We start from the raw sequence: 22,545 nt of genomic DNA, 5'->3' as shown, positions 1-22,545 counted from the left end.
CCTAAACTAGTATTTATACAATATGTAAAATTAAACTTTATAAATTGTTTTATGATAGTTTTGAGGATCAAACACATTTTGAAGCTCTTTACAACTTTTATTTAGTAAATGGTAACCATGACTCCTGAGTTGTAAAGGCTGCAGGAGGTGAGGTTCAGCTCTCAGGAGGAGGAGGAGGAGAGGAAACAGAGACAGGTGGAGAGGAGCCCAGACTGGACCGCGGTTCGGGTCGGTTCGGGAAGATGATGTCCAAACAGAGGAGACGGATCAGGGAGCTCCCTGTGAGCTTCATCAGCCCGTAAGTCTGCTTCTTTCTCTACTTTCTGTCACTTCTGCGCTCTTATTGGACCTGAGTGGTTCCGAACCTTACTGGACCCGTCAGGTCTCACTGGAGTGGACAGAGACGAGTCTTAAAATCGGTCCAAACAACAACTAGATGTGGGATTACAAATGGCAGAATTAGTTTTTTTTTTGTTTTGTTTTGTTTGTTTGTTTTACAAATTTAGTTTCCTCCTCGCAGAGCTGTTCCTTTTGGAAAAGCTCCGGTCAGATGCGTGTGCACGCGTGTCTCACGCATGGATCAGCTGCCTCTGCGCGTCCTGGCAGTTCTCACACTGCGGCGCCACAAGTGCTGCTTTCAGGTGCTGCAGGAAATTTGGCTTATCTGCGCTGTCACTGATGTATAAATGTTTTTTGTTGTTGTTGTTGTTGTTTTGTGTCATTTTCCTCGCAGAGCAGTTCACCACCCCTCTGTAACACTCTATAACCCCCCACCCCCCCACCCCCCCTCCAACACACACACACGCACACACCACTCCAGGACAGTTGAAGCCAGGCTGTAGACTGCTTAAAGGTGTGTATGTGGTTTAAAGGTACTCGCTGCGAAGTCATGAAGACCATTAAAAATAATTTTTAAAAAAGTTTTAAAAGAAGGAGCAAAATCTGTTTTTCTTTTCCCTCATATGGATGGCTAATGTGTCATTAAATAAAATGAAAAGAAATTGTAAACAATTACCACGTGTGTTTGTTTACATCCAGAAGTGATGGAAAATAGGTCAACAATGGAAGAGCCTTGTGGAATAGAGAAGTCCGACAGTTTTAATGTATTGGTACGTATTTACGCTGAGATTTGTTGAGTGAAGTATGCAGATAGAAAGATAGGTCCAGTCAAAACGGTCTAGCAGAGGTTTTGCTAAAATAAATGCCGAGCTTTGCTTTTAAGAGGCTTGAACCCAGATTCTTATTTCTGACAGCGGTCTTAGTCAAAGTTGTAGAAAAATAAGAATTACTGACAAAATACTGATTGTGTGAGGATTTGGATTTTTTGTGTTTTTGGTTTTGTTTTCTTTACTTAGTCTTGTGATTGTTTTCAGTTTGATTTTTCCTGTTTATGTTCCTGCTCAGTATTTCACTCCTCCCCCGTCACTCTTTTTGCCCTCCTTGCCATGCCCATCTCCACCTGTCCATAATTATCTCCACTCACCTGTTTCTACTTACCTCGTCACCCTCAGTATTCAAATACCCGGTCACTTCTCTCACTATCTGCTGGTTCATTGTTTTTCCTTTGTTGGTTGTAGCTGTCTCCGTGCCTTAGTTCCCTGATGTTTTGTTCCACTGTGCTTATTGGTTTTTGTTCTGTTTGTTTGCTGCCCCGTCAGCTTTTGTTTTGTTATTTTTCCTTAGTTAATAAATTAGTTTATTTTTTACTATGAGTCTGCACTCAGGGTTCTTTTCCGTGTCCTGCGATCCTGACAGATTGTCTCTCTGAGACGTCCTCATTAGGTTGGAACAGTATTGTCCTGTGTGCTGTGTATCTGTTCACAGTTTGATGTTAGGTCTCGGTGCCCTCTAAGTGATACGGCCTTTCACTTCTCATAAGACTAGTGACGTTGTTCTGTCTTACTGATAAACTGTGTTCATATGAGGACTGACAATCTGAGGTCAGACAGACGTCCAAGCAGGTTTCAAACAGCATAATGTAGGCTGATCAAAGAGACTCAAGCTTCCACGGGTTTCTTCTTTTTATTCAACCGAGTGCTTTGTTTACACTGGGTGCGTACCAGCATTTCAGCATTCCAGCATTCCAGCATTTCAGCATTTCATATAAATACTTCCGGGAAACTACAGGAATAAACTCTTTCAGTTCAGTTTTGTGTTGGATTAATGTATTTGCAATGAGTGTCTTCAAACGGCAAACAAACACATCTGTCAAGTAGTTTATTCTTGTCCTTATTTTAAACCCAGATGAAACTGGAGCGAGCAGTTAGTTTAACACACAAATGTCACTTTTTATGTCAGAAAACCTACTATTCTTGATAGCACTAACACCCATTGTCCCTGCTGCGAAGATAAATCTTTAGAACAAACTTCTGCTATTTCATGCAGAGAAGAGTCACATTCATGGATACAGCTATGGATGGGCCTGGGCTGGATATAATATACTTTTTAGCTAAGCCTGTCCACTCAAATAACATTTTTCTTTTTTTCCTTTCTTTTTTTTGTGTTCATTTTTGGCACCGTATTTAAAATAGTAAATAAACAATGTAAAGATGCTTCTAGATTACCAGTTTAATAATCGTACACAGTGATCTAAATACTACTTGGCTTTGGAACCTTGTAAAGTTTCTGCACAATCATCTAGAATCTAATCCATTTTGGATTTGAAATAAAGCTTTAAAGGGACTGAACCCACGCAGATAGTTTCAGGTGAAGCTGCTGATAGTCTATCCTGGCCCGATACCAGGCGGTGTGAAATGTTCCCCCTTCAGCATCAGGTTACAGTCCTGTGATTGGTCCTGATACAGACAATGGATCAGTCCTTGTGTGGTTGACAGGGTAGAGGGATGGGGTCAGTTCCAGGTTAAAGACTTCAACCTCTGATGTTCATCAGAAGTTAGAAGGAGTTAAAGTTAGTTCACATCTGAACCCGACCATGGCTGCGGATGAGCTTGCAAATGGAAAAATACTCAGACATGCACATCTCCCGGCTTCTCCTGAAGTTAAAGTTCATAAAGCGTGCAGGAGGAAGCTTGACTTTTTCTCCACAAGATGTCTGCAGACGCTCTCACACACTGAGGGAGAAGTTTTTTATTTGTTTCTCTATCTATCTATCTATCTATCTATCTATCTATCTATCTATCTATCTATCTATCTATCTATCTATCTATCTATCTATCTATCTATCTATCTGATTTTTATTAGGTTATCCAGGAGAATTGGAGAATAGACAGTAACTATCAGGACTCTGGTGGATCTGTCAAACTGGGTTTGGCTGCTCTCAGTTCAGATTTTAGCTGGTATGAAATTTACATTAACACTTGTGCAGGTTTTAATGACCACCGCCAGCTCTGAACCTACGAGACAAACAGGTTTTAATTTGTAGGAAGAATGAACATATGAGTCTGTCCAATCTGGATAAAAACCTCCATTCACTGTCTCAGCCTTTGTCCACTGGTGCTGATTTTCTTCACTCAGGTGTTGTTTTCCCATCGTCTTACCCACCGTGGGTTGACTTCTTTAAGCAAAGAGAGACATGGAGAAAAGTCGAGAGAAACTGGGCCAGCCCATGGTGAATTAGGCTACCACACAGTCTAGAATAGCTGTACCACCTAAAATTAAATTTAAACACTGATCTGGGTCCAGACAGGACTTCATATGGGTCTGGATCTGGACAGTGGTCCACTATTTGAGCCCCCTTTCTTTAAAGTTTCATTTTAAAGATGGAAGAGTCAAAACCCGATGAACATGATTAGTCATTGATCCTAAGGAAGATGAGAGAAACAAGTTAGCCATTTGAAAATTTTGATTTTGCAAACAAGCCTAGACTCATCTTGAATAGTAGATACCAGACCCTCCAGGATTTCAGGATGTTGCGATCGCAACTATTAACAGAAAATCAAGCAAACCCCACAAAATCACAACATTTTGCAACTTTGCCGCAACTTTAACCCAATATTTATTGCTTCTAAAGTGATTCGCCACCGTTTCTGCGGTCTAGTCTCTTCTTTGTGGGTTTGTGTAGTGTGGAATACAAAATAACCCCAAATAACTCACTAAGAAGACACATGACATCCCATTCTGTTAACATCAGAATGCCGGGAGCATGCAGGAGCAGTGACCGAAGCGAAAATAAAAGCTGAAGACTTCTGCTTGACATCAGTCAACTCTTTCTCTTTCAGTAGTTTATTCCACTTATTCTAAAAAAATCAACTGCATCTTTGTCAGAGTCAGGGGCTTCAGCTGAGCATGTAAATGAGTTGATATGGTCAGGAGATCCTTCCTGCTCACAGCCATCAGCATCTATAACAACTCTTTGAAGAACCTTGAGTAATATGAGTTACGCCAACATTTAATTTCCCTCTGGGATCAATAAAGTATTTTTGAATTGAATTCAGTTGTTATGATGATATCAACCCTCATCTTCAGAGCGAAACAGAGTGTGAACTTGTTTATGGTTCTGCTGCTTCCAGAACATCATCTCGGCAACCTGAGTGTCTCTCAAATCAGATGTGACGCAGAGGCAGACACAGGGCGAAATCAGCATCTGTGTTACTTGAACCTGCTGTTGAATCAGTCATGAGGAGGCTCCGTTTCGCCGTTCTCACTGTTACAGTAACACTGTCTGAAGACACACTTCTGAGTGATCATGGTCTGGTTTACAGGACGATGAGATCCGAACCACTACTTTATATCAGTTTGTTTTGTAGCTTCCTCTGATTTCAGAGCTCTATGGTCAGTCAGCCGTATGAACAGAGCAGAACATGTCTAAAAGTACTTCGGGAAAGTAGAACAGAAAGAGTTTTTTTTAAATCATCTCTGTTAAGTGTCAGTTAGCAGGAAATCTCCACATCAGTGTACTTCATATTTGTAGCTGTGAATCTTTACAGCTCATCACCCTGCAGAACAGCTGCATTATTCCGGTGTCATGAAGACTTTGAGCAAAAGTTCCCACCTCAGCGTTACCATTCAAAGATGGCTGCTCCTTCATCCTGCTGTTTCCCCATCAACACCGAACAGACAGATAAAGTTGGCTGTAATAGTTAATGGGAACGTTTTTAAAAACAGAGCTTATGCAACCAGTTAGTGCTCAGAGTATTTGTTGGGAATAACTCTCAGCTACTACCACGCCAATTTTCAGCACATTATCCGTAAAATCGGCTGAGTTATAGCCATTTTTATGTTTGTTAAGGCTGCTTGGCTGTAGCAGCCATCTTGAATGGGGTTGACCCCAAAATCTTATCAGTTCTAGATGCACATCCAACAATTACTTTCTGAGAGTTTCATTAAAATTTGTTGTCTGGTTCAAGAGATATTTTGGTAACAGACTGCCAACCAAGCACACACACACAGGTAACAACATAGAGCCCCCGCTCTCCCCCATGCCCCCAATATGCTTATGAGTAAGAATATAAAAGTGCTGTGTATAAAAAGTGTAAAATATAATGTAGAAAATAATGAATGTGTTAAAGTGAAACACTGTAATGTGCTTTGTTGGACCTGGAGAGGTTAGAAAGGAGCTTTATCAGCATGGACCATTTAAAAATGAACTATGAACTGTTTTTATGAGTTAAATGTTTTCTATTAGAACCGGAAAACACTGAACAGTTGTGTTGTGTTGTGTTGTGTTTGTTTTATTGTGCTGCGCCCCCTGCAGGTCCATGAAGAGATGGTTTTGCGGCAGGCGCCACTTTCTCTGGATCCTACTCATCCTGCTTGTCGCCTGGATCACCATTCAGAAGTTCGTTCCCTCAAAGTCTTTATTACGTCACACTTTTACTCCTCTTCTACCAACAAGGAGGCCAAAAGCACCTTGGTTTAAATTGTTCTGAGAACTTCAGGCAAACCTAAAATTGTTTCACAATCTAAAAACTTTCTATCTAAATTTTTTTTTAAAAAGCAGGATTGAAGTTGTGACGAAATGATGAGCAGTGATGATTCATCACCAACTGCTCCATTACTTCTCCTGTAGAGCTCGTGAAGCTTACTTTGAAGAATGACGTGATTTGTGTTTATTCCTCATGTTCTACCATGTTTCATATTATGTATCTGTGATGGGGAAAAAACAATCCAAACCAACCTGACTCTGTGTGGAAGAGTAAATGTCCCTTAATCTAACAACAACAGCCCTGCACCCCCCCCCACACACACACACTGGCTGCTAAAACTGCAATTGACTGTTTGCAATACTGGCAATGAGGTTTTCACATGGCTGTGGAGAAATGGTCTTGTCTTCAGGTCACTGTTCTGCTGCAGAGCCCAAATGACTGAGCTTAAAGGGGGAATGAAATAAAATATCAAAATAATGAGTTTTCTTGGTTTTGGTTTTCTTTTAGTTAAACACTTTAATAAAACATTCTAGTGTTCCATTTCTCTGATTTAAAATGTTAACAAACTGTTTATTGGAATTTTTGTGTCAAAATCCTGAAGTGGGGCTGATTGTGTGGGCGGAGTCACCTTCTTGGTTGGTGACATAGAAGGAGGCGGAGCCAGCTGTGGCAGACCGCTGTAGGACACTGAGGTTACTGTCTCAGTGTTTATCAGGGAAAATGAAAGCAGCAGAAGAAGCAAGTTTTGTTAACAAGAGTACAGGTTTGAAAACAGGTTTTTGGGTCCGAACACCAACAGGTGCAACAGGCTGCAGGTCTGGACAAGGGTAGGCGGCCGGTGGCGGTCGGACAGCGAGAGGCAGTGATTCTTCTATTGAAGATTTGTATTTCAGGTTTCCTCTACCAAACATTGACTCCACAGTCAGTCACCATACTTTGTGTTGTAATTTTCACCAGGAGCTAAACTAACGACATCCATCCAACTTTTTTGTCCTTTTGGAAGCTGAAGAATGACTCAGCTGTTGGAGTTTTGGGTTGGTTTACACAAACCCCCGCTCCGTCTGTCTCAGCTGTTGTGTCCTTGGGCGAGACACTTCACCTGCCTTGCCTCCTGGTGGTGGTCAGAGGGTTCTGTGGCGCCGGTGTGATGGCATTCTCACTCCTGTCAGTCTGCCCCAGGGCAGCTGTGGCTATAATGTAGCTCACCACCATCAGTGTGTGAATGGGTGAATGACTGATTGTAGTGTGAAGAGCGTTGGGGTCCTTGGACTTGGTAAAGCACTATATAAGGGCAGGCCATTTACCGTTTGTTCAAGTTCCTGTATTTGGCTCAGGATACGTCACACTTCTGAGTGATCATGGAAAATCACAAAGAGATCCTAGTAAGTTTTTCAATCTTTAATTATTAATTTAAAATCAGCGTGATTTTTTTAAAATGCAAGACTCCAAAAACAAGCAGTTTTCAGGACTTTCCTTTGGATTTATGCTAGCTTCAAAACACTTTTCATTTCCCTTTTAAAGGTCACAAACTGATGACCAGACATTTATCTTCTGGTAGAGAGCAGAATTTATGGTTCCATTAAGTTCTCCAGCTCCTGAAGCAGCAAAGCGGCCTCAGACCATCAGACAACCACTACTGCGTCTGACTGGGTTTTACTGTCAGCACTAACGTTCCAGGAATTAAACCCAATCTGGTAAAGAAGAAGTATTTCAGTTCTTTCTTTCAATTCTGCATTTGTTCCATTTCATCCACAGTCATGTGTTGCCTCACTCAACTCAATTTCTGTTGATACTTGGAGGAATTCACAGACTCTGCTGAACGTTGCTTTTCTCTGGATCATGTAACGGACTGACTGTGTTCAGCCATTTTTCTTCTTCTTCTTCTTCTTCTTCTTCTCAGGGGGATCAAGCTGACCGGACTCCTACTGTTAAGGCCCTCCATCGACAAGCAAAACCTGCTGCCAGCTCTGGAAAATATCTCAGCAGGCTTCCTCTCTGAGTCCTCTCTAGAAATGAAACACAAGCTGAGGTCAGCACGGACCAGACTAATGGCGCACCATCACCAGAACGAGCGACAAGCCGAGTCTTTAGATGATGTACAGTTGAAAAACGTGCAGAAAGTCACCCCAAGAGTTGCTTCAGCAACCTGTCCCCCGAAGACTCACGTTGTTTTCCTCAAGACGCACAAAACAGCCAGCAGCAGCGTCCTAAACATTTTATATCGCTACGGCGACAGCAGGAACCTGACCTTTGCGCTCCCGCTGAAGAAACGCAGACAGATGTTTTACCCGCTTTTCTTTAATCCGCGGTTTGTCGAAGGCTTCAGCAGCAGGAGCGGGACAGTCTTTCACATCATGTGCAACCACATGAGATTCAGAAAATCTGAGGTGAGCGTTCATCAGGAAATGAACTGGGTTGCGGTCTTTTTTTATTGTTGGTGTCGAATGGCATAAGCTACACAAAAGGTTACCCAAGCTGAGGTTTCAAAAAAATGGAGGCAGAGGCAAGTCCGAAGTACAAGCTGGGTCTAGAATTACCGGAAGACTAAGGACAATAAAGGCTGGAACGCTTGACACAAGGAACAAAGACGAAGTGGCAAAGGAAAGCTGCATGGGTGAGGTGTAGACAAACAAAGGCAACGAGACACAGGTGGATAACATTGGGGTTGTGGCAGAGGTTGATTCAAGGACGGAATCTCAGGAAGTGAAGTTGTCTGAAACGGGACAGGAAATTAGGGCACAAAATAAAACAGGAAGTTCAAAGACACAAAACCAGATATACGATAGATGAAACATTTAACCAGCAGAGCTGCACGGCACAATTGGCGTGTCTGATTTGGGGTCCCGCATGGATTTTAGACCACCTGAGCCAAAAAAACGAACCAAAAGCTGTAGCAACTTAGCTGAAAAGCTACACAGGCACACACATTTCGGATGCTGATAGGAGGGAGTTTCTGTAAGCTTCATAAAGATTTCTCCGGTGGTTGATGAGATATTTAGGTCACGGACAAACACATTCCCACACACAGGCAAAAACACGTTTATTCCATCTTTGCCTTTCAGTGGTGGGCAATAATCATTTGGCCTAAATTGAAGGTGCAAGATGAGTCTTTGAATCTCTTATTTAGGTGTCATAGTGTGGGTTTGTGGCAACTGCGGCCCTCAGTATGGCCAACATTTTCCTGCCAACTCCCTTTAACTTTTATTGAATGTTAAAAACCGAAGCACTGGAATGATCCAGAAGCAGTCAGATGAGCCAGACATCCCTGGCAGTGGTCCGCTCATCAGGACGCTGGATGTGGATTGAATGTTTGGTTTGTGTGGAAACTATCTCTTACGTTTTTCGCTTTTCTGTGCCTCAGGTAGCAAAAGTGATGCCCACAGATGCGTTTTACTTTTCCATCCTGAGGCACCCCGTAGCTATGATGGAGTCCATCTTTACTTACTACAAGAACATCCCTGCCTTCCACAAAACCCGCAGCCTGGAGGACTTCCTGAACACCTGCTGGAGGGACTACAACTCTTCGGAGTGGAACAACCACTATGCCCACAACGTCCTGGCTTTTGACTTCGGCTTCGACCACAACGTAGCAGATGGAGCTGAGGACCTGGATGAGAGAGCTGCCGTGGCTGTTACAACGATAGAACGGGACTTCCAGCTTGTCCTGATTTCAGATTACTTTGACGAGTCCATGGTCTTGCTGAAGCACGCCCTCTGTTGGTCCCTGGAAGATGTGGTTTCCTTCAGGCTGAACAGTCGCAGTGAGCGAACCCGGCACAAAGTTTCCCCTGAAACAGCCGCAAAAATCAAGAGGTGGAATGCTTTAGACTGGAGGATTTACCTGCACTTTAACTCCACTTTCTGGCACAAAGTGGAGAGCCTGGTTGGGCAGGAGAAGATGGAGAATGAAGTATCTCAGCTGAAAGCATTGCATGCCAAACTGGCAGACACCTGCCTTAAAGACGGAAGGGCAGTTGACCCATCAAAAATAAACGAGCCAGAACTGAAGCCGTTTCAGTACGGAGAGGCTGTAATTCAGGGCTATAACTTAAACCCACATCTAAACGGACGAACGAAAACCAAATGTAGGAGACTTATAACTCCTGAACTGCAGTACACGAGTCATCTGAACATAAAGCAGTTTCAGACACAGCTGCTAAACTCAGGCTAAAACTAAAGCGGTTGCTTCACAGCTTTAATACTCAGATGGGAACGTTCTAGAAAAGAAAAAAAACAAAAAAGTTCACACAATTGTCTGGTTAGAGGTACTGATTGTAAGCTATAAAATAACACACAAACAAATGTGAACCTTAACTATATCAAATGGTGAAGTTTGAAAGACTTTATTACAGTAGTTTTCTAGATATGTTATGAAATTCTAGAATGTGGGTAGCACTCAATGTAAACAAAGCACTTGGCTAAATCCCCCCCAAAAATATGTGGAAGCTAAAGTCTCATGATCGACCTCCATTAGGCAGGCTGCAGTCCGTGTATGATGGAACTGGACAAGCGTCGAATCTCGGAGAAGGCATTCAGGTGGAAATATAAAAGGGAAATCTGCTGCTAAATGTAAAAAAAAGAAAAAAAGAGAAATAACGGGTAAGACAACTGTTAAGGATGAATGTCGGGGGTCGAGCAGGAGGGTGGAGCACCATAAAGACAGAGGTCGGTATTCAAACATAGGCCGCTTTTGCAAAACCTCTGCCAGATCAGTAAGTTTCCCCTTTCAATGTTTTTTTTTTTTCAACTCTAGTCCAATATTGTTTTAAAAACCTTACAGCATACTTTAGGCAACAGGTCTATGCATGAATACATCCCAGTGCATGAACGTCGCCATTGTTCATCTGTTTTTAGACAGCCATCGGTTGGCAGCCATTCACAAATTTGGCTTTTAATTTTACTTCTAGAGACACATTACCCACCAATATGAGAAAATAACGTACAGATTTGGTTTCTTACTTTTTGACTCGTCTACATAACTTTGGAGTGAGTAACTTTAACAAACAGGAGCGAAGAATAAAAACAATGATCTATAAAAATGTGAAAAAGGAGCTGGCTCATCAGAATTACAATTATGTTACTGATTGTCTCATCTGATGCTCTGTTACACTCTCTTGGTTATGTTCAGTTTATCTAAATAAAACTGGTTAATTCAAACTCTGGCCAGAACTAAAATCTGGACCAGTTTGTTTTCAGGAGCTTGTTTGTTCTTTGACTCTTTGTTTATTCTGTTTTTTTGTTTGTTTTGTCTGGTTACATTGATTGTACCAACATTTTATCAATAAACTTCTGTATTTTAAAATTTTTAAAATTGTAGTTTTTTTTCCTATCATGTGTTTATTAGACAGCTGGGGTTACAACATGATTACTGAATATGAAAATCACAACTAAAGTGTGGAGTAATCAGCATAAATGTAATGCATTGTTTTTTGTTTTTGTTGCTTCAACCCCAACGTTTTCTGAAGATTTCCTCCAAAGCTGTTCATTAGTTTTTACCTGACCTTTGCTAACAAACAGACAAACAAACACAACTGGAAACAGAACGTCCTCGGTGGAGGAAACAAAAGGGTCACATGTAGGAGCAGAGACAGTTACCTGTGACCTTGACCTTTGACTCCATAAACCTTGAAATCAACAGGCATCATCTTTGACCCATGAGGTGTCCAGCTGTGCAGTTTGACATTCCTACATTACACTGCTGTAGAGTTAGAGCACTAGGGGGACTGTGATGTTGACCTTTGACCCCCTTGACCTTGAAATCAGTGGTGATCACCCTTGACCTAATAGGTATCCAAATGTGGAGTTTACCATTCCTGTTATACAGCTACAGACTTAGAGCACGGGCTCAAATGTACACAGACAAGCAAACAGACAGACAGACGCTACAGAAAGCTTAACCTCCTTGACAAACAACAACAACAAAACAACAACAGAGAAATGGGAATGAGAGCAAATCCAGGTGACAGACTGAGTTTCATTTACCCAGGGTTAGCTCACTGTAACGCTAACTTACTTCAGTTTTCACTAAACCCCTCTTATTTTCCAATACCCTCCAGTTTAATACATTTGGTTTGTAGCTGTCACTCTTTTGCGTTTAGTTTTCAGTTTAAAGCAGATAAATTAAAAAAAAAATGTTTTCTTACCTCTGAGGTCTGGGAAAGTGTAAAGATACTTTACACCAGGTAAAGTGTAAAGTGGTGGTGTGCCCCCTGCCCACCATAGGTATATTTAGTCTTTAATGTGGACATGCTTTACTTGAAGTTAAAAAACTTTATTTGTAAAGCACTTTTTACACAGTAACTTGTAACACATTCATTTTTTTTATTGTAAATTTTAAATTAGTGTAGATTTTTTTAAAATGAGAGACTCTGAAAACAAGCACCTTTTTTGACTTTCTTTTGATTTGTGTTAGCTTCAAAACACTTTTCATTTCCCCTTTAAAATGTAATGTGAGCGACCACATGAAAACAGACAGAACTGAGGGGTAAGAGCTGTGTGTTCCTCAGCCTGCACAGACATGTTCCCTAAAGGCAGAGGGAAGAAGAAATGAAACCGAAAGTGTTCAGATTCTACGGAGCTATATTGGGGCCAAAATGTTTGTTCGATAATTACAAAAATAAATACATTTTTTAACCTAATAATACATAATAATACATTTTATTTGTATAGGGCTTTCTCTGAGTACTCAGAGGTGCTTTACAGGAGCACAAAAATATAAAATAAATCAATGCAACACAACTCATAAAAACACATAGAAAGGGCAAATTTAAACATCAAAAGTAATTTTTTGAGTTCTTTCTTAAAAGTGGGGAGATGGGAGCAGGCACGGAGCAGTTGGTTCAGTGAGTTTTAGAGGTTGGGGGCGGCGATGGAGAAGGGTCTGTCTCCTCAGGGTCGGAGCTTGGTCCTACAGGGGGGGCAGAGGGTTGGCATCAGAGGAGCGGAGGGAGCGAGGAGGAGTGTGATGATGGAGTGGGTCGGTCAGGTATGGAGGGGCCAGATTATGGAGAGCTTTGAATGTGATGAGGAGGATCTTGAAATAGATGTGCTGAGCGACGGGGAGCCAGCGGAGGATCTGCGGGACAGGAGTGATATGTTCATGGGAACAGGTGTGGGTGAGGACCAAATACTACTGCAGCAGTCGAAGGATGTGACAAAGGCACGGGTGAGGAATTTCAGCACTGCCGCAGACGAGTGATGAGCGGAGTCGCGCTATGTCTTTGAGATGGAAGAAGGTTATTTGTTTGATGTGTGATTCAAACTGCAAAAAAAAAAAAAAAACGAAATTTGAAGGTGGAAAAAAAAAAGAAATTTTAAAACTACTTTTCAGAATCAATGGTTTTGTTTTGTTTTTCAGTTTCAAATTTTATTTTATTTATTTATTTGTTTATTTGGGGGAGGGGGAGGACGTACAAACTTATGGCCCCAATGTAGCTCCATACCTTTGAGTTCAGCTTTGGATCCGCTGCAGACAGAAACCGAGCGGAGGACGGAAACTCAAGAAGGTGAGCGTTGACGTGCTTCTTCTTTCCCTGTGGGTGGGGGTCTCTCTGTGGACTGTGGAAGGCAGAAGAGGCACAACTCACGCCGATTGCCTGCTTATCTAACTACAGAGTAAGCCTAATTCTTATTTCCTGTTAGATCCATTAAACAAACGCTGGTCGGTTCTTTAGACGTCCACGCAAGAAGGATTTTTTTTTTCAGTTGCCGCCTCGGAGGCCAATTGGTTTTAATTGGCTGCATCACGTGGGGCTCAGGTCATCCTGTCGGACAGTGTGTGTGTGTGTGTGTGTGGACACTAACAGGTGTTGTGCCAAGAAGCGATCAGCCGCCGCGGGCGCGCGCAGCCTGCAGGGCCTCTCCCCGTGTGGCCCGCTGCTCTTCAGTTTCATGCAACGTGTTATTTCCTACAATCTGATGCTGTTATTGTTGTTATTATTTTTGTGCTAGTCCAGTTCTAAAGTTGACCAGATGCCCCCTCTTCCGGCCCCACTCCAAAAAAAAAAAAAAGAAATCACCCTTTAGTGAATTTTCACAACTAGAGTAATGGTTCCAAATCCCAAATTGAGTTTAATGGATTTATCTGTTAGTCTAAAATAGTTTAGGTTTGAAGAGTCTACAAATTGCCGTTCTTGACTCAGACCAGTTCTACAGCTGTCCATATGGCCCCCAAAAAAGGTGGGAAAAAGCATTTTATGGTTCTTTTATGGACTTTCACAAAAAAAAAATAAAAAAAAAATCAAGGGTTCACAAATCTGAAATGGTGTTTCATTGGTTCTGCTTTTAGTGTAGAATGATTTAATCCAGGTTTGAGCTGTCTGTGTCTGGTAGTGTTTGGTTGTTTGATGTTTGACTCTTCTGTCTGTAAATCCCTTTCTCTTTTTCGATGTCTTCTTACAGTTTAGTCAGATATTGACTTCAGTCAATATCCCCCCCCACTTGTTTCTCATTTGTCTTGTTGTGCATTTCCTGTTTTCTATCTTTTGATGTCTTCCTTGGGTGGACCAGTGTGCTCCCCCTTTCACGACCTTCCCGTTTGGTTTGTGCTTGGTCCAGTTTTTGCACCCAGCTGACTGGGGACAACCGGCGTCCTTCGCAGCATTCTGCCATGGTTCACCTTCTTGAAGAAGTTTCATAATCCCCTCCTTTGTTTCAACAGACATCTCTGGTGTTGGAGCCATCCCTGATTCATGCCAATCTGCAGCAGCTCTCCAACATGTAAGCACTCGTTTTTTAAATTGAAGACTAAATAACAGATTTAACCTGATGCAAGTGTTTGTTTTAGAACTACAAACTACAGAGAGATTCCATTTCTTGTTTTCTTCTACTTGATTAAAAAAAAAGAAGCAATTGTGACCTACTACAATAACTGTAATTCTTTCTTTTTTAATTGTTTCTTAATTTCAGAAGGTTGGAATTTAAAAAAAAGATAGTTTTGATGTTATGAAATATTGTCAGATATTGTAGACATACATCCATTTATTACTTTCTGAAAGTTTGATTAAAATCCATGCAGTGGTTCTTGAAGTATTTTGCTAACTGCACAGACAAACAAACACAATTGGAGATGGGCAAAAACATCATGCCTTCACCTTTGGTCAACTATCAGGTTTTGTTAGCCGTCTTTGAAGACTTATTTTGTCTGTAAATCATATTAAATTCACTACTTTAAGCGGCAGCTAGAGCATCAATGCCTGTAAAGGTAAAGTAGAATAAACTAGGCTCATTTGAACGTGTTTCTGGGAGTGTTTCTTGTAATTTTTTTTTTTTTCAGCCTCATTGTGCTCGCGTCACCTGCTGAAACCAGCTTTTCTGCTTTCCGTTCCCACTCACAGAGCAGCCAGCTGGAGAAAACTGACTGGAAGTGACTCGCATGGAAACTGAGGGTTCCCGGTGTCCCTCTCAGACGGACTGAAGTCCAGACGATGGACGTTTGTGTGGAGGAAGAGGAGGAGGACACAGCAGAGTCTCTATCCAGCTGTTCCTCCACCAATAGTGATGACTCCAACAAACATCCTCTGGACTTCAGTGTCGAACCTGGACCTTCAGACCTAGGGTAAGAAAACTTCTTTGAAGTGTTTAAAACTCTTTTTTTTTTCAGGTTAGTTTTAAATAGGAACTAGGAACTAGCTCTTTCAGTTTCTGATTTTTAACCTTTGTTTGCTCTTATGATTCTTTGCTATGTTTTTGCTTATCTTTTTGTCTGCTGTAATGGTTTTATGCCATGTTTTGTTGATTTCTGTATGTCTTTCTACTGTTTTTAATAGTAAAGTATTTTGGTCACCTTAACTGGGACCTATATAAATAAATGATTGATTGATTGTATGTTTCAAGTGAATCCACAGAGAGCACTAGTCAGGAATTGGATTTCAGGTTGAAAAGTGACTGGAACTGATTTATAATCTGGACATCTAAACTTTTTTTTCCATTCATTTTTGCAGCTTGACCTCAATGTGATAGAAACACTTGGAAAAAAACAACACATTATCAGTCTGTTGTGAGTTAAAAGAAAGATATCAGTCAGTTTTAAAATGCACTGATTTTTATTTTATTGGTTAATACCATTTTGGATTTTTGGACAGCTCTGATCAGGAGATTTTGATTTTCCTTCAAATAACTTCAACACATACAAACTCAAAAGTGTATTTTTGTATTCAACAGTCAGCTGTTAACTTATAACTCCTAACCCACCGTCCATGTTCATAGGAAAACCAAACCAAACAGTAGCTTAAGAGCCTGTGTTTAGTTTTTCTCTTCTAAGCGACTGTAGAGATGTGGTGAACTTTGTCAATATAAAAGGTTTATTTAAACCAAGAGCATATTTTTCAACTTTCTACAATTGAAATTTGGGATGGGCATTTCAAGCAAAAATATAATAAAAAAAAGAATTTTGAGCCCCATTCAAATGCACAATAATGTGTATTTTAATGGGATTAAATTGTTTGGTTATAGTGGTCACAGTAAGTATACAAGTAAAGTTAATTGAAGTCAAAGTACACACCTAAAACACAATACAGGAATACTGCAAAATGAGAAAATAACAATTAACACAACAACAAAATAAGGAAAAAAAACATATTAACAAGACTAGAAGCACCCAGAGAGCACAAACCTCCTCCTCCTCCAAGGCCTCGGCGTGATTAAAAAATAGTGCAATCCGGATCATGACCTGGATCATCACCAAAATGTAATCAAGTTTTTTTTTTTTTGTGACAACCCCAACAGTTTCTGAAAGCTTCATCCAAATTTGTTCATTATTAGTTTTTTATGTAATCTTGCTAACAGACAGACAAACAAACATAACCAAAATCAAAGAACTTCCTTGGTGGAGGAAACAAAAGGGTCACATGTAGGAGCAGAGACTTGTGCCCCTTTTACACGGACCCGGCTCCACTCTACTCGGCTCGCTTTCTGCGCGTTTACGTCTGCATTTTTTCGAGGTTGGCCCTGCTTCTTTGGTCCCTGCTTCGGAGTAGGGCCAGTTGGGCCAGCCCTGCTTCGTGGGTGACACAAGCTTAGCTCCTGTTCACTCATTGGTCGTAGGTGTGACCAGATGCAAGCATAAAGAGCAAAAGTAGGAATATAAACAACAGAGTTAGCTTACCCTGCAACGTTTATGCCGTCTGTCCCCCAGCTGAAGGCGCTGTAAAGCCTGAAATCTCCGGATAACAGCTGTCCTACTCCGCGCAACAATCGCAGCATCCAGAGCATTTCTTCCACTGCGCCTCTCTTCCTGAAGTCTCAGGAGAATCCCCATAAGTTTAAAAAACAGCAACAACACAGGGCCAACTTTGTCCATAGCACTTTCGTTGTTTACACAACTTGCGCTAAGTTTCGGTAGTGCACCCCCCCCGCGTCGCAGCCCCGCCCACCGCAACACGATGAGGCGTTCCTCTGCTCCCGACCAAACTGGCCGGTGTGAACGCGATGCATTCTTTATCGAGCCGAGCCGAGTAGAGTGGAGTAGAGCCGCACTTCTGAATTAGGGCCCGTGTAAAAGAGGCAAAATCTTTAACAAAGGGGTTACCTGCGACTTTGACCTTTGACCCTGTGACCTTGAAATCAACAGGCATCACCCTTGACCCAGGAGGTGTCCAGGTGTGCAGTTTGACATTCCTACATTCCACTTTGATATTTGACCAGATCAGCACCAAAATTTAACCACTTGTTCCTTGTACCATGTTTGATGTTTCCTGAAAATTTCATGAAAATCTGTTAATAATTCTTTGAGGAATCTTGTACACAATCTCCTTGGTGGAGGTAATAACCTGAGGTATCACAGAATGAGCTTGAACAGTTTTGTCTTTTCGGCCTTCCGCAGTTCAGGGGTTTATGGTGTACAGAGTTTACCAACAATGTTCACTTCCTGTTGTTCCACTTCTTTATCAGTGATGATAATCATATGTTTTCACAGAGGGAGTGTTTGTGCGCAGGAGCAGCTGTCCTGCTGTCCCTTGTGCCAGGACGTCCTGAAGGACCCAGTCTATACCGGTCTTGGACACTTGTGCTGCAGACAGTGCATCACAACATACTGGGTCCATTCTGCTGCATCTGGACATCCCTCTTCTGTCCAGTGTGGCAAAAAATCCAGAACCAGATCTGGAATGCAGACAGCCAATCAGAGCTGCTCTGTACAAGGTAAGACATTTCTGTAAACCTGGGGGTTCCAGAGAGCAGGCTAGGTGAAAACTCTTGAGTAAGTTGACCTCCACTCCAGGGAAACTCTGTGGTTTTTGTTTACGGAAGAGAGAAAAATTAAACTTTGTGTCTATCACCATGGTAACACACGATCACGATTTGGATCATGACCAAAAGAACAAGTTACTGATCCAAGCGGCCGATCTCAGCCTTAAAGATAAGGTGAGGAGCTCCGTCATCCAGGGGGGAGCTCGGAATAGAGCCGCTGCTCCTTCTCATCGAAAGGAGTCAGCTGAGGTAGTTGGATCAGCCTCAAAAGGGAGGATTCCAGGAGGCATCCTAATCAGATGCCTGATTAGGATGCCTCCTGGAATCCTACCTTTAGAGGTTTTTCAGGTACGTCCCACTGGGAATAGACTTCGGGGCGGAACCAGAACTCGCTGGAGGGATTCTGTATCCGCTCTGGTCTGGGAACACCTTGGGATCCCCCAGGAGGAGCTGGAGCGTGTCTCTGAGGAGAGGGAGGTCTGGGTTTCTTTTATGAACCTGTTGCCTCTGCGACTCAACCATTGGTAGAATATGGAGATGGATGGTTTTAATTTTTCTTACTCTATATTTCTAATGCCTGATCCGGTTTATTTAGTATCACTTTCGGGTATGCGGTCACGTCCTTAGTCTTGCTCCTGTTTGAACTTAAACACCTCAGCTTTGATTTACTGTTTTACTGATAACTTTGCAGTGATGCTAAAGGACAGGAGAGCATTGCTGATGTTTTAACCAAAGACTTTGGAGATCAGAAAAAACAGGAAAAAGAGTGAATGATGATGAATTAAATCTGTTTGCTGTTTCTTCAATGAGGATGACTGTTTCTTTTTTGTCTTGTTTTTTCGGCAGATGCTGGTCTGCGGGAGGTTTTCGATGAACACAAGACCAGCCTGAGGAGGAGATGTGAATGTGTCGCTGAAGAAAGTGATGAAACAGGAAGTACAACCCAACTCAACAAGATCTACACTGAGCTCTACATCACAGAGGGACAGAGAGAGGAGGTTAATGCCCAACGAAGGAGCTGGAGGCAGCTGGAGACAACCTCCAAGACCAAGAGTCTCCATGCTGCTCCAATCAGGTGTCAGGACACCTTTATATCTGAGGAACATGGAGCCATCAGAGTGGTTCTGACGAATGGTGTCTCTGGTGTTGGAAAAACCTTCTCAGTGCAGAAGTTCACTCTGGACTGGGCCGAGGGCTTGGAGAACCAAGATGTCAGTGTGGTGATTCTGCTTTCATTCAGGGAGCTGAACTTGGTCAGAGATGAGCAATACAGTCTTCTCACGCTGATCCATGACTTCCATCCATCATTACAGAAGCTCCCAGCAGAGAAGCTGCCTGTCTGTAAACTTCTCTTCATCCTTGATGGTCTGGATGAAAGCAGACTTTCACTGGATTTTAACAACGGGAAGGTTGTTTCTGACGTCACAGAGAAGTCACCAGTTAACCTGCTGCTGACAAACCTCATCAAGGGGAATCTGCTTCCCTCGGCTTTAGTCTGGATAACATCCCGACCTGCAGCAGCCAATCAGATCCCTCCTTCATGTGTTGACAGGCTAACAGAAGTACGAGGGTTCACTGACACCCAGAAGGTGGAGTACTTCAAGAAAAGATTCAGTGATGAAAAACTGTCCAGCACAATCATCTCCCACATAAAGACATCCAGGAGCCTCCACATCATGTGTGAAATCCCAGTCTTCTGCTGGATCACTGCTACAGTTCTGGAGGACATGTTGTCCACAGAGCATAGAGGAGAGCTGCCCAAGACCATGACTGACATGTACTCACACTTCCTGCTGGTTCAGTCAAAGAGGAAGAAGAACAAGTACCACGAGGGACATGATAAGAAGACCAGAAAGAAATTAAAGAGGATAAAGAGCAAGAACCACGAAGGACAAGAGACAAGTCCAGAGGAGCTGCCAGAAGCTGACAGAGAAGTTTTCCTGAAGTTGGGCAGGCTGGCATTCAAACATCTGGAGGAAGGAAACATCTTTTTTTCCCAAGAAGACTTGGAGCAGTGTGGTCTGGATGTCACAGAGGCTTCAATGTACTCAGGAATCTGTACAGAGATCTTTAAAGGAGAGTTGGTGATCTTTGAGAAACCAGTTTACTGCTTTGTTCATCTGAACATTCAGGAGTTTCTGGCTGCAGTCTACATGTTCCACTGTTCCACCAACAGGAACACAGAGGTGCTGGAGAGCTTCCTGGGAAAGAACTACAATTACTCATCTTTGGATGACTTCCTGCACAGTGTCCTGGTGAAGACCCTTAGCAGTAAAAATGACTACATGGACCTGTTTGTTCGCTTCCTTCATGGCCTTTCTTTGGACTCCAACCAGAGACTCCTAGGAGGCCTCCTGGGTCAGACGGGGTACAGTCCAGAAATCACCCTGAGAGTCATCAGCAACCTGAAAAAGATAAACACTGGTGGTACTTCTCCAGACAGAAGCATTATCATCTCTCACTGTCAGATGGAGATAAATGACTTCTCAGCTCATCTGGACATCCAAGAGGTCCTGAAGTCAGAGGGCAGATCAGAGATAAACCTCCCAGAGAAGCAGTGCTCAGCTCTGGCCTACAAGCTGCAGATGTCGGCAGAGGCTGAGCTGAACCTGAAGAAGTCCACATCACCAGATGAGGGACAACTGAGACAGAGTCATGATGTGACAAACGTCAGAAAGGCTCAGTAAGTCCACATGTGTTCATTTACATCATTAGTTAGTTTAGATTACTAGTTTAAATAATTTAGGTGTCAGCTTATAAGCATTAAAGCACTTTTATTGTTTGAATGCTGAGTTTTCCTGATTAGTTTCTTTTGTACATTTTTTTGCAACGTAATTGCTTTCACATGCTTTGTGCTACTTTAGCCATTCACATATCAACATATCAAACGTTCAGCTTGTGCAGGAGATTGTGTGCTTTAAATTTTTGTAAGTTTAAATTTTTACTTTTTAAAATGTTACACTTTATTTAAAAGGCAGTTCTCGCTGAAATGCATTGAAGTCTTTTGAAATCCCTCAAAAACCCTTTTGCTGTTTGAAAGCAAACCACTTAAACATACTTCAATTTAGAAACATCATCCAGACTGTGGGGTTAAATATGGATTCAGCAACATGTCACCTTTAGATAGTTATTTTATCACTTCGTATTTGCAAAGCAGTGCTGTCTGAATGTGATGTATTTTTTTACATTTTTTTCCTTGTATAAGCCATTAAGCCATTTTGTAAAATTGTAGGGACGTAGTGTCACATGGTGAGGTCAAGCTCAACCGGGATAAATAAGGCACCTCGCGACTTAAGAATTACCATACTTTCTCAAATTCCCAGTGAATTTTGCACTCTTTCAGACAAAAATGAAAACGTGAATCAGTTTGATTTAATGCTAAATGATAAGTAGGGACAGTAAAAAGAGGTATGTTATACGGTTTCAACATGAATTTTTCACGAGTAAATGGACCATGCACATCAGTGGAGGATGTGCTTTCAGCATTAAAGACTCTGGTATCTTTAGATGATAGAGAAAAGAACTCTGACTTGACCGTGTTTGTTTGTATTTATCAGTAAGTCTATTTGCTGAATGATAGCTTTTATTACCCATGGTAGTATCAAAGATTTTAGTTACCTTCAAGAAATATCTGTGCCAGATATGTACTATATTGTATCACTACTAAAACACGAGTATTTCATTTTGACTTATTTATCTAGTAGATCTATTGTAATGTTCTTTTATCAAATGACCACAAACGAAACACAATGTAAACTTAAAATAGCCTCTGTTTTACTGGTGAAAAATCTATGCAAAATACATTTACATTACCCTTTTCATTCTCCCTACATGTTCAGGAATGATCACTTATCAATTAGCATTCACCTAAATTGATTCACGTATTAAAATGTACCTGAAAGAAAGCACAATTTGCTGTGAATTTGAGAAAGCACATTGATTTTTATGTTGTAAAGTGCCTTATTCATCCTGGTTGACCTCTGTGAACTCATCATGTGACATTACTTCACTACCTAGTTTATGAAATGCCTTTTTTGTCTGTAATAAAAAAAGACGTACATCTGGTAAATGTTAAGAACTTTGGGGCAAGCTGCCTTACTGCTCTTACCAGCTGTGTGGCAGGAAACAGTGGAACCGACCAAAAATCAATCCAGCCACATCCCTACAACCAAAGTGCATCACATCCTGTTGTTAGTCTAACCCACATGTGCTAAAAAATCTGATAGGCCTACAGCAGGTTGACAAAAACACAAAACCAAGCATCTTACTTTACAGTTTTCTGCCTAGCTTTTGACCAAAGACTTTTACCTTAGATAGGCACATAAACCACATGAGAAATCCCACCATTTTTCATGGCAGAAAAAGACATGTTGAGCAGAAAAACCCAGCAATTAGACATCTTTAAGTGACAGAATCTGTCTAACTTTAAGATTGTAAGAGTGTTTTTTTTTTTTTTTATAACAAAACTCATCAGTTAAAAGAACGAGGCTCCAGGTCTTGTCTGAGCCTGCAGGCTGAGTATCACTTCAGCATG

General features: G+C 41.7%; 2 protein-coding genes across 8 annotated transcripts in view; both read left to right on the top strand.

The window, feature by feature from the left end:
* The first annotated feature begins 7,259 nt into the window (after positions 1 to 7,259).
* gal3st2 (galactose-3-O-sulfotransferase 2) lies at positions 7,260 to 11,072 on the top strand. The gene is made up of 2 exons (XM_025010275.2): positions 7,260 to 8,212; positions 9,187 to 11,072. The coding sequence occupies exons 1-2, from the start codon at positions 7,838 to 7,840 to the stop codon at positions 9,994 to 9,996; spliced, it is 1,185 nt and encodes a 394-aa protein (XP_024866043.2). The 5' UTR covers positions 7,260 to 7,837; the 3' UTR covers positions 9,997 to 11,072.
* Positions 11,073 to 13,278: 2,206 nt separating this feature from the next.
* Positions 13,279 to 22,545, top strand: part of LOC108247080 — a 34,508-nt gene continuing 25,241 nt past the window's right edge. For 6 of the 7 annotated variants that reach the window (XM_017434952.3, XM_025010273.2, XM_017434953.3 and 3 more), the window contains exons 1-5: positions 13,302 to 13,439; positions 14,485 to 14,543; positions 15,161 to 15,381; positions 17,740 to 17,963; positions 18,858 to 20,694. In XM_017434952.3, the coding sequence (XP_017290441.1) occupies positions 15,251 to 15,381; positions 17,740 to 17,963; positions 18,858 to 20,694 (2,192 nt within the window). In that variant the 5' untranslated portion in view covers positions 13,302 to 13,439; positions 14,485 to 14,543; positions 15,161 to 15,250. Of the gene's footprint in view, positions 13,440 to 14,484; positions 14,544 to 15,160; positions 15,382 to 17,739; positions 17,964 to 18,857; positions 20,695 to 22,545 lie in introns of all 7 variants that reach the window. The other variant, XM_025010272.2, reaches the window with a different exon arrangement.

The sequence above is a fragment of the Kryptolebias marmoratus genome, linkage group LG12, assembly GCF_001649575.2.
Source record: "Kryptolebias marmoratus isolate JLee-2015 linkage group LG12, ASM164957v2, whole genome shotgun sequence".
NCBI classification, from domain to species: Eukaryota; Metazoa; Chordata; class Actinopteri; order Cyprinodontiformes; family Rivulidae; genus Kryptolebias; species Kryptolebias marmoratus.
This window is presented reverse-complemented; position numbering and strand designations above follow the sequence as displayed.

What these genes read in the sequence shown, in the direction of transcription:
- gal3st2 (XM_025010275.2), top strand. Translation starts at nt 7,838, where the DNA reads ATGAAACACAAGCTGAGGTCAGCACGGACCAGACTAATGGCGCACCAT. An exon ending in TGAGATTCAGAAAATCTGAG is followed by an intron (nt 8,213 to 9,186) that starts GTGAGCGTTCAT and finishes TCTGTGCCTCAG; the next exon opens with GTAGCAAAAGTGATGCCCAC.